Source organism: Panthera leo, chromosome A2 (genome assembly GCF_018350215.1).
Source record: "Panthera leo isolate Ple1 chromosome A2, P.leo_Ple1_pat1.1, whole genome shotgun sequence".
Taxonomy (NCBI): Eukaryota; Metazoa; Chordata; class Mammalia; order Carnivora; family Felidae; genus Panthera; species Panthera leo.
Window position 1 is genome coordinate 151073779 of NC_056680.1, and position 17527 is coordinate 151091305.

Consider the following 17527-nt stretch of genomic DNA (forward strand, 5'->3'; position numbering starts at 1 on the left):
CACAGCACACGTGCACGTAGCAGACACGGGCACACATCTGCACGGCCTCACTTCTTCACCCTGATCTGCCGTCCAGCCTCTCGCCTTCTGTTAAACAACCAACCCATACTCAAGAAGGCTAGAGATGACCCACAGGGTGAGAACCAAAAGGATTCAGGGAATGTAGTAGTAGACACCTAAAACACCTGTGAGAACAGACTAGAAAAAACCCCACAGATTTTGTAGCCTGAGAATAATGTGGTGAAGTGAGGATATGGTCTAATTTCATGAAATACTGAACATTATAGAAAGTGTAAGTGGGTTTCTGTTCTCCAAACTGCAGTACAGCAGGACACAGAGTCTTTCTGCAGCTTATAAAGGGTAGTTTTAGGGAAAATAAGAATAAAATAATCCAGAAGGTACCAAGCAAAAGGAATGTAACTATCACCAAGAAAGAATTAGATGGCAGTATATATATATATATATATATATATATATATATATATATACACATACATATATATATATATACACATACATATATATATATATACATACATATATATATACACATACATATATATATATACATACATATATATATACACATACATATATATATATATATATATAATCAAACATCTCATAAGGTCAAAGAGTCAACTCATAATTCATGATTTCAGTCAAATCCAACCATGGAACTGCCATGTGCCAGATTCCAGGGAAACAAGTATAAACAGGACTCAGTCACTGGCCTCAAGACCTCGCAGTCCATGGGGGAGACCGATGTGCAAAGACAGACACAGGAATGGAGAACAACATGAGGAGGTTATTAACGGGTAAAGAAGAGTCACAGAAGACTTTCCAGAAAATAGATCAAAAAGGAATAGTTGAATGGATGTAAAGAACATACGGGGACTTTTATCTCTAAAGTACAAGGCTACAGAACAGCAAGAGGTAGCTAATGGTTTTCCACAAAGAATCTAAACATGTCCAGTACTGCTCGACGATAGTCTTAAAATGATACTCCCTTTCTTTGTAGGCAGAGGCACAAAGGATTCAGGCTCAACAGAGAAGCACAGACCCATCCATCAGCTGCCTTGATTGTGCCTTTCTGTAGTGTTTTTGACACTGTGGCCCTTCAGTTAGTCCATGGGTATCTTATGCCGCTGAGTTACACAGCAACCACTCCCAACAGCCTTCACACCGACTCCTGGGTTCTTCTGTTCTCTGCTATTTGGCGTGCACTTTCTCTCTTACATACACACAGTTTAATAGTTAATGTGTACTGTGCTTTCTGCATGGAATAGAGACATAGAAGTAGATGGGGAAGAAGAAAGAAAAGGGGAAGAAAAATACTTGGGAGGGAAAGAATGTAAAAGAATGAGAAAGAAACACCCTAAGTCATTATATTTCATCTCCCAATAAATAAGGTTAAGTAACTTCTCAGGCACTTAGGAAATGATTATAACAGAGAAGGTAATAAGACAATCCACTGAATATAGTAATTTCCCATATTTCAAATAGTTCTCTATTAAGTATGAAAAAAATGTGGCTATATACCCAGGGACCTGGAAACTATGTTGCCTAGGCTAAAAGCAGAGGAAAAATCAAAAAGGATTTCAAATTTAGTAGTTTTGCAAATAATTTGTGGCTTAGAAGCTCTTTAAGAGCAGGAATCACATCTTACTGCCCAAAGCATCTCGCATAAGGCTTTGCAGGGAGTATAGGATAATATTGGTTTAATCCACTGCAGGGCAACAGCATCAAACTCCTAGGTTCACCACTTGGAGAGCACTTTTCTCTTGTGGGTGACAATGGCTGGTAACATTATGACCCAGACAGTGGCACAGGCACCACTTCCAGGATTATGTGCCTAAGACGGCAGTTTATCAGGATCCTTGGGACCTTCTGACTGTTTGTTTCCTATTAGTAACCTCTTCATACTGTCGCACAGGGGGTTCTCAGTTTATATGCATTCAATAGATGCACTTCAGAAGAAGTTGCATGCAAGGTCAGTGCTTCTCAGCTTTCTTTTAAGGGTTTTGGTTTCTCAATCTGCAATGGCACCCTTCTCCACAGGCTGGCGGGTAGAGCCTCTGTCTCCCGCAGGTGCCAATATTACAGAGCAGATCAAGCCAGTGTGGGTTACAGAGGGATATGCAGGTCGTCCTAAGTCCCAACGCCTGAAAATGACATGAAACTAAATATAACTTTTAGAATACTTATAGACTGTACACACTTTATAACAATATTTGCATCTCCACTATGTTTATTAAAAAGACACAGACTAACACTACTAGCTGGCATTTCAGAGTCACTTCTATGTAATAAAAACAGTCTTAAGAGCTTTACGTGTATCGTTACGTTCAATTCTTATGACAAAGGATAGAGGCAACATTATTCAGTTTTACAGATGAAGAAACTGAGGCACAGAGAGAATTAAATACAGTCACACATACAATGAATGGCAGAGCCAAGATTTGAACGCGGGCAGTCTGACTCCCAAATCTGTATTCACTCCAGAGGCAGCAGTGACTACTTCCTTCCCTCTGAACTAAGAAAATATACGCAGAAATGAAAATGTTCAAAGGAGATCAGACCAAGCATCTTCTTTTGGTTAATTGTGATCCCTGAAGGACAAAACTATCATAATGTTAGAAGCTGAGGCTCTGGCCCGGAGAGTGTATTTCTGGCTATTATCCATATAATGCATTCATTTCAAGACCTGTCTAAAAAGAAACCTTAAAACTCCAAATATCAGCTCCTAGATAGCGGGAATTTGGGGCACTGTGAGCATTGCATCCTGGGAACATGCAGTCCATGTTATGAGTGGAGGCAACCAGCGCAGTACCCCTGCACACATCCTTTGCTGTTAGGAAATGTGGAGATGCTATGAAGACTCCTCTGGCCCTCTCTGTCCATTTCCCCAAAGAACATCCTTCCCCTTTCGAGTCGGCTAGCACAGCAGAGGGATGGATGATAGATGACATACGAGAGATCATGAAAATGCGGTGAGAAATGAGGTTAAAGTTGTTAAAGAATCACCAAAAATTTTGGTAGGAAGATAGCTTACCTTCATAAGATCACCAGCTATTACTGCCTGTAAAATAGCTGTGAAAGACAAAAGAGAGATGTCCCATTAGTAGAAGACCCTCTCATCAAAATACCACAAAGGGCTGGATCTATATTTTGCCAAAATAGTCTACATTTGGGGTAGGAATCAGGGAAAGAGAAGCATGCCAAGAATCTTGCATCAGGCTAAAGCCTTCTCTTCACCCCTTCCCTGCCCAGACACCCATTCTGTCCAACATTCTAGAGTCTACCTCAACACCCCCTCATGAAATTTGGAGTCACAGAGATTAGGTTCAGTTCTCAGCTCTTTCACAAGCTGTGGAACAATGGGTAGATCATGGAACCCCTCTGAATCCAGTTTCCACATAAACATCAAGTTTAAATCTTACAGAATTACTGAAATGATTAAACCCTATGAATGTTCTCAACTCATCTACTGAGGCAGGCTAGATGCCTAACCATGATTTTTTTGCTTTCTTTCCAGTTCCTTCTACTGTATCCTCTTGGAGTTCCAAAAATTACTAGTAATTTTGTTATGTAATGAGAAACAACTATCCACTTCTATGGAAATAAAGAAGACTAAAGGTAGTAGAGAGGGGATGTGTATACTTGAATTCTGTTCCGAGGAAAATGATCATGTGGTCAGCATCTCATCCACTGGCAACTCAAATGGAAAGAACTCTGAGAGTCTTAGGAAACCTAAACTAATTATAAAAATATGTAGCTTTAGGGGCAAAACTAGAAGTGCATGTACATACAGGTTATGTGGGAGACAAAAGGGGAATGAGAAGAGAAAACTGATTAACAAGGGCAAGAAGATGTGAGCATCTAATGACAGCAATGATTCCCCAAGGGAACATTTGTCTTAGGTTGGAAATGGTCCCTTTAGAAAAATAAATACCTAGATTCTAAAACTACTCAAAAAAAAAAAAAAAGATTATTTTAAGGCATGAATGGCATAGAATTTTAGAAGAGAGTAACTTAAATTTTAAATTTCTCAGAGTGGCATTTTATTCTCATTTACTCTCATATAGAGTTAGCCAAAAATGCTGTGTTGTGCATCCAAATGCACAGAGCCCTGGAGCAGCACTGACAAGGCCCTCCAGGTTTTCATACTGAGTACTTACCAGTCCCGAGTGATTGGATGCACCACAGGCAGGTTAAACCCATTCACTGGCCCAGGGCTGAAGGCCCTGCCCTTGACCACAGCAGAAACCATGAAAACCCATGGAAATAAGGAGGGCCACTTGAGCACTCGAGGAGGACACAGACAGAAAGACAGACATAAAAAGGAGGAGAATGGGAAAGAGGAAAGAATGTTTCCCTTTCCATAATGAGCTGCAAGCCTCTCCCTAGGGTTCCTAGCACAATGCTCTGTACGGTATTGATGTGCAACGATTAGTTGCAGAACTGACTGAAGGCAGAAAGAGAAAAGGAGCCAGATGGGAGAGAGATAGAAACAGAAAGGAAATTAATGTCAGAAGAATCCAAAGAAAACACATGCCTCACTCTTCTTGCTATAGATGAGGACACTGGAGTTCAGAGTAAAGTGACTGTCTCGGGGCACAGAGCCAGTAGTGGCCCAATCGCGGCCATAATGCAGGTCAGTGTCCAGTCCAGTCCTCTGTCCAGTGCCCTCTGGGAGCTCCCCAGGCAGAGCTCCCCCAGGCTCTGTGACGCCTGGAGAAAAGGAAAGAAAGTAGTCTTTATAGGTTATCAAGCCTTTATAGTGTTGCAAAAGGGCACTGGATTAGAGTGTAATTCTAAACTTAACTTAGGAGACATGTAAGCTTAACAAGTCAATGATTGTGAACCAATTTTCTTTTTTGTAAAATAAAAGTAATAGCTGCTCATCTGTCTATAGTAAGGATAAAACAAACAAACAAAAAAACAAAAGCTTTATAAGTAGATATGTCAACAGAAGGGGTCATTTTCAGTACTTTTGCGACTGTACTTAAGTATCTGAAGACATATGGATAGACACTGCAGAAGAAGCCTAGAAAGGAAGGGTAAAATTGGTATGGGAAGTCGAGGAGACATATCTTGTGAATACAGCACCTATGAGAGGAGAGGCATGGATGAAGGAGTCAGTGGGTGCTACTTAACCCTACGATGTAAACCCTGTATCAGAGGACAGGGAGGGAGAAGCAGGAGAAAATATTAGCCAATCACAAGTCTGCAAGAACAAATCAGTTCAGATCTTTATACTATAGGATGTTCTCCTGACTGAAGTAGAATATCCATATTAGGATAGGAATAAGGTTAGGACAATTGCCTGAGTCCGGGGGCAGTTAATGCAGGGCTTGAAATAACACAGAGCTTCAAAAACAGTTATAGAGCCTATTCTTTTCAAGATTTTAAAACATTTCCCAGAAATCCAAAGAAAAAGAAAAGAGAAATAGAGAAAAGAAGAAAAATGAATTCATTAATTTAAAGCACTTGTGTAATAACATTTGGGGCATACAAGCAATAAATCAAGACAATAAAGAAATTCCCCAGGACAAAGTCTATTTAAGGAGAACCAGGAAGGGAAGAAAGGAAAAGGGAAAAAAGGGAAGATGGAAAGAAAGAAAAGAGAGAAAAATATTAGAAGCTGGGGGAAAACTTACTGGCTAGCTGTAGAGTTCAAAGATTTCTTGGAGGAGGTGAAGTTTAAGCCAACTCTTCATGGTAAGCAGAATTAATGAGCAAAGAGGATTTGGAAGATCCTGAACAAAGACATGGAAGTTAAGTTGAGATGTCTAAGGGAAGCTGCAAAACGCTGTATATTATCCTCCCTGAGGTGAGGAGTGGTCTCAGATAAGATGCTTCAGAGACCAAAGGATCCCCCCCGCCACAGTGAGCACCTCTTCTGTCAAGATAAGGCACTTGGGGTTTATCCTGCAGGTGATGAGAAACTATTGCAGAGTTCAAAGTAAACCAGGAAAGCATATAAATGTCAACCATGCCAGTTTGATCTTACCCTTCCCCTCCTGGAAACAGAGTTATGACCTGCTCTCTGCTCATTTTCTACAGATTGCCCACATTACAGCCTCTTTAAATGCCTACCCCAGACTCATTCAGAAGCACTGCTATATTTGTTGGTTTCCAGCAGCTTCCTGGTTTAAAGTCCCCATGAACAGGTAGAGAATCATGTAAGAGAATCATAACCACAAATAATTTCCAATTGTACTGGAGATGGAAAGCGTGGATATTTATTTTTAAGTCAAGCAATACACGCAAGGGTAGCTATTATGCAAACATTATTAGGCTCAAGGCTCACTTCTCTCTCCTGATTAATGTCCTTCCCCATGACCACTACTGTTTAAGATTTCTTCTGCATACAGAGAGCTTGCATCTATTAGTATTCAACTCCAGACTGTACCTTCTGAAAGATCAAGCTTAAAAAAACAAATAATGAGTTGTTATGATTATTGTATTGTTCTTTATTATTTCTCAGTCCCTAAGCTTGCCTTCCTGCCTTTTCCAAAACTCTCCCCAACTGGGGAAATCATGCTCCCAAATACAAAGAAGGGAAGTCAAATTTCTAGGGGGAGGTAAAGGTTATTGAGTGGATGGATAGTAAGTTTTCTGGACAATCAAATCACATAAACTTACACAGTTAGGAGAGTAAGGGAGTAGAGAACTGAGAAGTTTGTCGTTTTTAGAGCTTAGAAACGGAATCATTAATTTATGTGAAGTGGTTGCTTTTCCCTTCAGTGCTACCCCTTCCAGTAAACTGCTATCCAGTAAACATCATAAGACAGAAAACTGGAACTGACAAGTCAGAATTGCAAGGAAGGAATCCCCGTCTTCCTTCTCAGTCTTGGGTCTCAATTCCCAAGGGTCTGGATATCCTCAGAAATCTGCACATGGAAGGAACAATGCTATCCACTGGAATCAGGAGAGGGAGAAAACAATCCCTGGGGTCACTGGCTGGCCACCTTCCCTGCAGAGCCACACCCTGTTTGAGGTTCTGGGGATACCACTGCACAAGGCAAACTCCACCCCTTGCCAGAAACTGATGTTTTGGCAAGAAGTCCAAATTAGGAAGGCATATATGGGAACTGATTCAGGATGCCTGAATTTAAGCCCTGTGAGCATGATTAACTAGCTGTAAACTTTACCAAACTTCAGTTTTCTCATTAGAAAAATGAAATAAAATCAGTTCTTTTTGAGACTCTGCAAATAAGCTCAAGGAACAGAGGATCTGACTGTTACGATCTTCTTTGTAGAACACCATGGAATACTGAATGTTTTTGACCTCATTATACAGAAAAAGAACCGTTTCTCACCTATGAAAGGAAAAGGTAAGATTACAGAAGGCCAATTACAGCTGTAGAGTTTGGCATATGACTACTTCCAAAGGGATAGTTTAAGGTTGTGGTTTTTGCTATGCCAACGAAAATATTTAATAAAAAGCATGCAGGACTTGGCAAAGCCTTGTGCATGTAGTTCTCAATAAATCAAATAACTACATCATATAGTTTCAACTCTGAACACTTATGTCTATTTAAAAACTTTAATCTTTCGTGTTATTTCTCAGTTCTTAAATTAATATTCTATTACAAGACAGTTTGTCACCTACTAATGATAGCAGTCACTTAAATCTGTTTTTAAAAAACTGTTGAAGAAAAAAATTAAAAGTACAAACAACAGATGTTGAACAAAGAGTAGCTTGTCCTCGGGTTGGGAGAGAAACCAGTTGATGCACTGAAAGTATAAACATATATAAGGCTTTGCCAACTTCTGCACACTTTTTACTCCTCAATATTTCATCTGCAATGCAAGTAGCATATCCTAGAACTATTCCTTCAGAAATGGACATATTCTACATTCCAGGGCTATTTCTGACCCCACCCTAACCCTCTCATTTCACAGATGAGAAAACTGGGGCTTGAGAGGTAACCACACTTTTCCAAGGTCACACAGATAGCTAGCAATCCAGCTGACAAAGGGACTCATTTTTTTGTTTCTTTTATATTTTCTTTAACATTATTGTGTATGATCCATGTTAGAATTCCTTCCACCATGCTGTTACCCCTTTAACCTGGAGCAAGGTGGGAAAAAATAGAAACAACCTCCAATAAAAGTTTCATGAATGCATCACATGGAAAATGAAGTCAATTTATGGCTTTAAGGTCCAACTCTTCTTATGCCGAGGGAGACCCTGAGCGCACCCATGGCAGATGTTGCGTTCACCATTCTGTTGACCGGAAGACGATGGGCATCTGCCTACTTCTCCTTTATTCAAAGTGACCTACTGCTTAGCCACCAGAGCGGTTGCACTGTCAGCTGCCCAAGAGTCTATTTCTTTGAGATATATATTTCTGCAGAGCTTTTCCCGTATTTTCCTTATCAGAAGCATTCTGTCCAATTTTTCTACTTTGTAAGCAGTCAGTCATGGTACATGAGTAACAAACTGTGAAGGCTTAGCTCCCCAAAATGGAACTTAGCATAATCATCAAATACAGCAAAGGTAGCTAACACTTATTTAATGGTATGGATAACTACTGGGAATTATAGTAATTAGGCATAAGTGAGAAGCAGCTCATGAGAATGACTCTAATTAGTATTATTTTACATAGTCATACTGAACAAGATGAAGTGAGAGAAAGGAGGAATTAGATGTTGCAAAAGACCTCTGCATTTTAATATAAGCCTAGAGGAGGTTTTGACAATTGATAATCAGCTATGTGCCAAGTCATTTGTTAATAGCTAAAATACAGAGGGTTTTTAATATCCTGGAACAAATCCAAGATTATTCTTAGAATGATACACAAATCTGGGATCAGGTGTTACTGTACATCAAACCATCCCAAAACATAGTGGCTTCAAAAAGAACAATTATTTGTTTTGTTCAAAAATCTGCAATTTGGATCGGGGTCAGCTGAAAGTTTGTCTCCTCTCCACCTGACATCAGGTGGGGCAGCTCCATGGAAACCTCAAAGATCTACTTTCAAGACGACTACATAGTACTGATAACTGGGTGCTGGTTTCAGCTGGGAGTTTTAGTTCCTCGTGCATGACATTCTGTGAGCCGTTTGAACTTCCTTCTGAAATGGTGACTGGGTTTCAAAAGCAACCACCCCAAGAAAGCCTAGTGGAAGTCACCTTGTCTTGGAAATCACATGGAGTCACTTCTGCTGCTACAGTCCTAAGTTGGTCCATATTCAAGAAAACACAGACCCCACATCTCAATGAAAAGAATGTCAAAGTCATATTGCAAGAATAATGTGTGGGATGGGAGATCATGCTGTGGCTGTTTTTGGAAAATCCAGTCTGTCCCATCATACACTTGCACTGTGACATACTTTGAGTAAGAGGGTTGATGTTGACTTTTAGTCAGCATTGGGAAATGGCCACGAACAACAGTTTTCTTACCGGAGTCACCCATGGGAATGTATTTTGCATACAGTGTCACTGAAAAATACAAAAGGTTGACAACTGCGTATCTGAAGGGTCAGCTTTTAGGAGTGGGAGGAAGAAAGGCAAGTAGAAGATGATGCAGACAACAGATGTTTGTTGAGTTGAATTAAGAATTCCATCTAAGGTAGACTTTACCCTGAACTTCTCTTTAATAATCAGATGTAAGAAAAAACACTGTGCCTCCTCCTCTTTCTCCTCCAGCCAAGCAAGCGATCACTCACCCAACTCTAGTCCCATGTCCTTCACACCCGATCTACCATCATCTCCCCCACTGCCGAGAAATGGAGTGGAGGGCTCATAGCACACACACTTCAGATATCTCCTCATCATTGGGATTCATCCATCAGCAGCATCTGAAGACCAATAAATGCTACAGTGGTCTAACATTCAACCACCACCTGTGCCAATGGCGCTCAGAGGGTGTAACCATAGATGGGAGACATAAATAGGTTTTGTTTCTCTCTAATGACAGAGTTAATCCTCAGATTGAATTAGTCCCTGCTAATTGAATGCATGAATGCATAGGGGTTCTTTCCATCTGCCGCAGCAATCTTTTTGAAGATACTATTGGCATGGAAGGAGTTTCCTGTTTGGAGAAAAAACAAACAGCCCCCTATCCAGTGTTCCCTCCTGGCAGAAAACTTCCACCTTGCTGCCAGAGGACCAGGACGTGCTCCCTTTAGAAGCAGTTCGTTCCATTTCTCTTATTTCTCCCCTGGAATTAGCTACAAACAGTGTGGGGACCAGATGTCTCTCCCAAACACCCCATTTGTTTACCTGTGGTTGCGAAATTGTTCTCTGGTTGTTTCACGTGTGAAAGCCCCATATCTGCACTTAAGCCACGAGCACAGGGACTGCATTTTAACTTTGCTCCTTTTTATTTTATCTATATTCTGTCTTTCAATAAAAACTATAGCACGAGAAATATATGAAGGCTTAATAAATACTCGGTTGATACTTGTGGTCTAGTGATTGAGCTATCATTCAATCTTCAAACCCTGAATCAAGGAAGACATTGTAAGGAGTGGAGGAAAACCCACTTTACTGGCTCCTGCTACACCTGGCAGTTGGTTTTGGAGCTGAAAATATTTTCATGTCTTTTTAGGCACCTAATCTAATCTAATCTCTTTAGGTATCTAGTGTTTATTAGATGCAGCTAAACAACACTGTAAGTATCTCAATAAATCATAAATATTTATCTTATGGGTCAAATTAGAGCCCTATACCAGGCAATAATTATTTCCTAGAACATCAGTGGTAAACCTTAGATCAATGTTAAGAGAAATTTCATGGGTGAATTTGCTTTGAGTCCTGGGTTAGAGAAGACAAGTTCATAGGTCTTCCTCAGTCTTCCACAACAAAGTAGGTTATGTGCCAACAGTCCCAGGGGGGATGAGAGAGGTTCCTGAAAATATCTTTCGAGAATCTATGCAACTCAAATTTAATGTTTTTTCTAGTAATAATATATTAATATTACCATTTTTGGATGTAGTGGCCAACACTTTAAAAAACAGAGTACCAGCGTGCCTGGGTGGCTCAGTTGCTTAAGCACCCAACTCTTGATTTTGGCTCAGGTCCTGAACTCTCTCAGCCATGAGATGGGGTCCCACGTCAGTCTCTGGGCTGGCAGCACAGGACCTGCTTGGGATTCTCTCTCTCCCTCTCTCTGCTCCTTCCCACTCGTGCTCTCTCTCTCTCAAAAATAAATAAGCATTTAGAAAAATATACAGTACCACTTTCTAAAGTCATATCTAACTGTTCCCTTAAATCTAGAAAAATAGAAATTCCTTTTTAGTATTAATATTACAGAATCCCATCAACCATTTTTGTTCAATAAATATTAAGCTTCCACCAACACGGAAGGTTTTTCATACATACACAAAGGGTTTTAATCTGGTTACACCTTACTAAATTCATGAACCTCAAGTAATCATAGCATACAATAACACTGTTTCTCCTCCTTAACATTTGAATAAAGTAACAGATATTCAAGTTCTCAGTACATTCGGACTGTTTCTGTATTCTCCAGAAGTATTCCATCTCTAGAATGTCCAGAGAATTTGACTTAGAATGATGAACTTTATTTTTGCTTTCCCAGCATCTGGATGGTAAAGCTATCTTCCTAAGAGACTATGGGAAATGGAAGAACTAATAAATAAGGGTCTTGTTCGCCTCACAGGTGAGGGGAAGGTGCTAAGTAGAAGCAGCGTGGCCACTGGACTTGGCTCATAATGCTTTTCCCCGAGGACCTCAGAGACAGCCTCAGAACCTTGGCTTCATCCCGCCTCTCAACTTGGGGCCCCCTTCCTCCTGTGATAGGTCTCCTTGAACTCATCTGATGTACTCTAGCCGTGTCCTTCAGGATCTCTAAAAGGAACTTAGGTTGAAAAGCTGCCTTCATATTTCATTCAGTGATAGCCGCAAGCAGATGCGATGTGGCCTGGAAGCAATGGATGGTTACTGGTTTTACCCAAACATCAAGACTGCGTCTGGGAAATGGTGTTTAAGGCCAGGATCCAAGTACAAATGAGTGTGCTCGGGAGCTCATAAAGATGATGGGTTTATGGGTTATCCGGTCATCGGGATGCTCAGTAAGCGCCTTGTCAACGCCTGCCAGGACACTGGCCACTCTGTATGATGAAGGCCTGTTGAACTAAGAACGGGTGTAGCCAAAACCCTCCTCACCGAAACACAAGTAACCAGGGAGGCGTTAACACAACAAAGGTCACTTTCAGGGACATAGATCAACAAATGCACATAAAGCAAATGTGTACAATTTTTTTTAAAAGATAGTTTCTAGCGCCTGCTCTCACTTGTAAATGCAGACAATTTGTACTTGTAACTAGGTTATAATAAAAGGCTAATTTTGAACCTTCCCCATATTGGCATAGGACAGATATTAATTGAAAACATAGAAAAATTAAGCATTTCATTTCAGAGAAGTGAAACGTGAGTTTTAACTTTCACTTCGACATTGTGTTAAGTTGGCTAAGGCAGAATCACAGCTTAAAAGCAAGAATTCTAAAGAAAAAGGTTAGTGTCGAAGCTTGCCTGGAAGATACAAAATAGAATAGGTTTCAGTATATGAGCAAATCTTCAAGGATATCCACTCAAGAGCAGATTTTACTGTCCAGTTGCTATGAAGAGAAATCAAAACAAAACCTTCATTCTTCTTGGGAACTCGCATATTCTTAAGGAATTAAAGAGTATCTATAAAGTAACACATTTGTACTTACATATCCACATGTAGCCCCTGACTGCTAGGGAAAGAGAGTCGTGTATGGAACCATTTCCTAGCGAGGTTGTAAGAAATTGTCCAAAAAGGGAAGATCTGCATTGGCAGAAAATATGGGTGGGGAGTTTTCTGTGGAAAAGACCAGCTGGTGTAGAGGCATGGGGGGACAAGGAGTAGGGGGCTTCACTTGATAAAGTGGGATGTCTGAAACGGGGGTAGGGGGAAAGGAGTCAGGAAGGGAGTGAAAAGGGCATCCCAGGAGAACAGCTTCCAAGATGCAGAGAGTAATGTGAATCCAAAAACTTTTTTTTTTTAATGTCACGGAAAATCACTCACCAACTCCATTTTCAGAATACAACATGGGCCAAGACTATCACTCTCTCCCTCAAATATAAAAGGAGCTTAACTAGAAAGATCGCTGGGAAATCAGATGCCCAAGGAACATCTCTGGGTGAGCCAGGATTTCTGAGAATGAGAAGGAGCCCACAGAGTTAGCTGGGGAAGATATGGGGCCCAGTGAGGCACATGGTCAGAGGAACGGAACAAACAGCTACACAAAGAGTATGGTTTCAATGACTTTTTTGTGGTCTTATAAAACACCACCTCTAACTTTTTGGCAACGGCTGAAAAATTGCCTTTACTTGGTAGGGTGCAAGAGGGGATGGAAATGTCATGAGACTGAGCAAAACTGAGTCGATTTTGGCTGATTACAAATCCCCTTTTCAATAAGCACCAGGGGCGTTGCTTTGTCAGGAGAAAAGCTGGAAGCTGCATAATTAAATAGTAATGTATTTTGTTACCTTGTTAAAGAAAGCTACCAGTGTGAAAGCTGCCTGCGGCATTTATGCACTGGTAAAGTTGATTTCCTTTCTTTTCAGAAGGCGAGTACCTGGTGAGGTGTGGAAATAAAGTGCCGTGTGTCATCACGAGCAGGAATGTTAACAGACTGGCACCCATCTGCAGGAATCCATATGCACGCCCCGTGGAAAGCAGGACATCGGTGTCTCCTAAAGACCCTTCCCAAACCGAAGGTGACATTTTGGGTTTTTTCTCGTGTGATCTCATTGCCTAGTATTCTTGTCTGCCTCAGAGGCCTGAGTCCAGAGAACAGAAGAAGCCTCAGATATCAGCCACCTCAGCCTGCTCTCTGAAGAGACCGAGCCTGAAGGAAGCGATCTGCCCAAGCTCCCCACCCAGTAGAGAGTGCAGCCAGGGCCAGGCCTGGTCTCCCCACTCTGAGAAAAGGCTCCTGCCCTTGCCCGATGCTACCACCCACGCTCAAGTGCAGGAGGGATACACTCTTTGCCCATTGAGTTGCAACTTGAAGGACATGTTTAGGGCCAGCAAATCTAGAAAATGACAGGCTTGGATAGTATCTCAAGTCCATGCCACAAGCAGGAAATTGCAGGTCTACTTCTAGAAAGACCTATTCCCATTTTGGTTGTTTGATCACTTCTCTTGCCCTCCCCTGCACGTCTACTCTCCCGCTCTGTCCCTTTCTTGCAAGCAAACTCTGTGCTAGGCATCGAGCTAATATTATCTAATTTAATCCTCACTATACATGTACTAGATAGGTCCTGTCACTGTCAGCACCCCTGTTTAAGGATGAAAAACCGAGGTTTAGTGAGGTTAAGTCATTCGCTGGAGGCCACATGGCTAATACACAGCAACGCCAGGATGGGAAACACTGGTATGTAGGACGGGGCACTACACTGCCTCCCTTAGTCATCAGGTGGTAAAACAAGGTCCTCTCTTCCCATCTTCTCCCTGGTCAGCCAGGAATGCAGTTTTAGTGTCTGCACGCCCTATGCTTCTCTGGCTCTGATGAGGGATGCTACAGAAAGGAAGGTTGCAGCGGTAGGGAAGGGAGTGGGTAGTAATGAGCCACGGAGAGGCCCCATGTGGAGTCATGCTGACGGAAGGACAGCCGCATGGGGATAAGAAAGTCGTACCCTGACATGCAGGGCACCCAAAGTGGACCCAGAAAATGAGGACTGATTCAGAAGTCTGGCAAAACAAGGCAGCATTTAGTTGACTTCATGATCTTGAAAACAAGCCGGACTGATGGCTATGTCCACAGCTCTATGCAGGACAGCACAGGCCTAAGGAGCTAGAGTAGACAGCCTGGGCAAACAGAAATTCACGCAGAAAAAAAATGCTTCCAACTGGAACATTCCAGTATGGAACATACCGTAAAATATCCAGGGCTAATCTTCCAGGGACCAACTGAAAAAGTGACAGTGTGTTCTAGTATTTTGCAACCAGTAATCATGGTAAGAGATGCTTAGGCCCAGACCGTCATTAAGGGAAACGAGTCACCAGCACCCATCTCATTATTTGCAGGAAGAAGTCATCAAAAGGAAAAATAAGCTTTAGGTGGAGCTTACTGGGGGACAGGCGTTCATTGGATATTGGGGTTTGTAGTCAAGTAGACGACAGACAAATGGAGTAACAATGATCTTCAAATAAGGACTATGGTAGCTATCAGTGTACCTGCCTGGCCCCTTGGAGACATGGGTGTTAATATAGCTCAGATCCTACCATTTCACACAGTAAAAAGCATAAATCAACCCAGTAAACTTTTAAAAAGTTAGCACAATTTGATTTTTCATTTCTGCTCTTACAGGTGATGACACAGAGGCCAAATCAGGCACTTTTCATTCCCTTTCACACACTTACCTGTAGGATAAGTGACGGATCTGCAGGAACGGAATCTGTGATGGCTTCATCTGCTGCCAGAGGAGCCGTGACACATGGTGACCTCTTCTGAACTGTCCACTTACCAGCCAACCAGGTTAGCCTTCTCCCTTCCTAACTCTCTCGTTACTTTCTTATTTATTCATTTTGAGAGAGAGAGAGTGGGTGAGGGGCAGAGAGAGAGAGAGAGAGAGAGAGAGAGAGAGAGAATCCCAAGCAGGCTCTTCCTCTCTGCTGTCAGCACAGAGCCCAATGGGGGGCTTGAACTCACCAACCGTGAGATCATGACCTGAGCCGAAATGAAGAGTCAGGCGTTTAAACGACCCAGCCACACAGGCGCCCCTCTTGTTACTTTCTTATTTGGCAATGTTTTAAATGCTTAACATATTCTCTGAGGCCAGAGAACGTCGAGCCAAGTTGTAAGTGAATCTCAGTAAAGAGCACCCTTCCCTCTCAACATACACTCAGCTATAACAGGGCTTCAAAAGATAATTAGATAATGATCCCCAACAAAGCATTCCAAAGAAACCAGAAGGATCAAAGGATGATATGGTTACAATCAATAGTGAGATTTCACAAAGGGGGTGGAGAGAAAAGAGCAGGGTCAGGACACATAGAAAGCGATATAACCTGATTTTGGAAAGCCCAGGGGTTTTTGTTTTGTTTTGTTTGCTTGTTCTGTTTTATTTTGTTTTTTAATCAGCAGCGATGGTCTGTTTTCCTATGAAATGCGAAAGAAGGCTAGCCAAAGAAAAGCATGCTGTCATTTTTATTCCTTTCCTTTCACACAGTCCTTAGGGAGCACCCAGTGAGACCACCATAAAAGGCCATTTTTTCAGCACATTACCAACTGAATTTCTTTGGAAAAGGTCCAGGACTAACCTATCTTCCAGGACTAACAGGAACAATGTTAATGAGGCTACAACGGAATTCAAAGATGTGTATTGAAAGTTTCTGTTTGCCAACACCATATACTGCAGCAAATGTAACAATGAGACTTGTATAGAGAAAATCAATTCTGTGCCAGGGAACAGCATCGAACGGGGCAACATCTCTATTCACTGGGTTCATAGTCAAATAAGAAGGGCAACACCACCCATGGGGAAAAAATTTGGAATACACTCAAAAAAACAGTAAGTGAATAGGGAAGGAGAAATTGGGGGCATTTGAGTTGTCAGGAAAATTCATCATTGTTTGTCCTTAGAATCTATGCAGGTGGTTCCAACACGCAAGAATTAATGAGCACCAAGGAGGGACTTGAATGAAAGACAGTGAAGGTGGTCTGCCAGAGAGGTGGTAGGAGGTGATACAGACCATATGGCTGGGTGAATACAAAGGAGATGAACCTGGAGAGGGGCCCACAAGCTGGGGAGTAGAAATAATTCACTAAAGCAACATGAGCTACACCAGGCTAAGAAAGGGCCTCAGAAGTGAGCACTGAAATGTTTGAATCTAATTAAAAAGCCAATGGGGGATTTCATAGCCAGAAACAGAATATGGGGCAAAAAAGAACACTCTAGCAACTTTGCATTACTAGTCCAAAGTCATTGCAAAGTGGCATACTGTGATGGCCAACGTTGAAAACCCTTCCCAGTGAGGCAATTACAGATCTGTGAGGTTTCCATCTGTATGATCAGCCGAGTTTACTCACCACATTTTACTAATTAACAGCTTATAGAAAATTAAAGGAAAAACATCTAACTTTCTTAATCTACTCTACCATTCTGGTCGTCTTATTGTCTACCCGTTGTGATATTTACTTGAGGAAATAGCTACCTATCGAGAATTCTACCTTTTTTACAAATGGAGGCTACTGACAGGATATTAGATCCCTGTTTCCTTGATGGTGAAATATGAGGATAGGAGAAGCGGGATCAACAACACGTCTTTGAATTGTTCTGTGTCAAGGGTACTGGTCACTGATATGAAAAAAATATACATACCTCGTTTTGAATGATGAACTCCTGCCCAATAATTAGGAGACCTCCATTCAACCAAAAGAATCAAGATTTCCTACTACATGAGTTCAACCTTTAGCAATGCTATGGAGGGACAGTATGGAGGAGTGGCTAAGAATGGGATCTAGATTACCTGAGTGTAAATCCAAATTCTAACCCTTCCTAGCTGTGCATG

The 17527-nt window shown here is 41.5% G+C and overlaps 1 protein-coding gene across 2 annotated transcripts in view; it reads right to left on the reverse strand.

The window, feature by feature from the left end:
• DGKI (diacylglycerol kinase iota) overlaps positions 1 to 17527 on the reverse strand; it is a 444548-nt gene that overhangs the window by 18795 nt on the left and 408226 nt on the right. For both annotated transcript variants that reach the window (XM_042927643.1, XM_042927642.1), the window contains one exon: positions 3056 to 3093. In XM_042927643.1, the coding sequence (XP_042783577.1) occupies positions 3056 to 3093 (38 nt within the window). The remainder of the gene's footprint in view (positions 1 to 3055; positions 3094 to 17527) is intronic.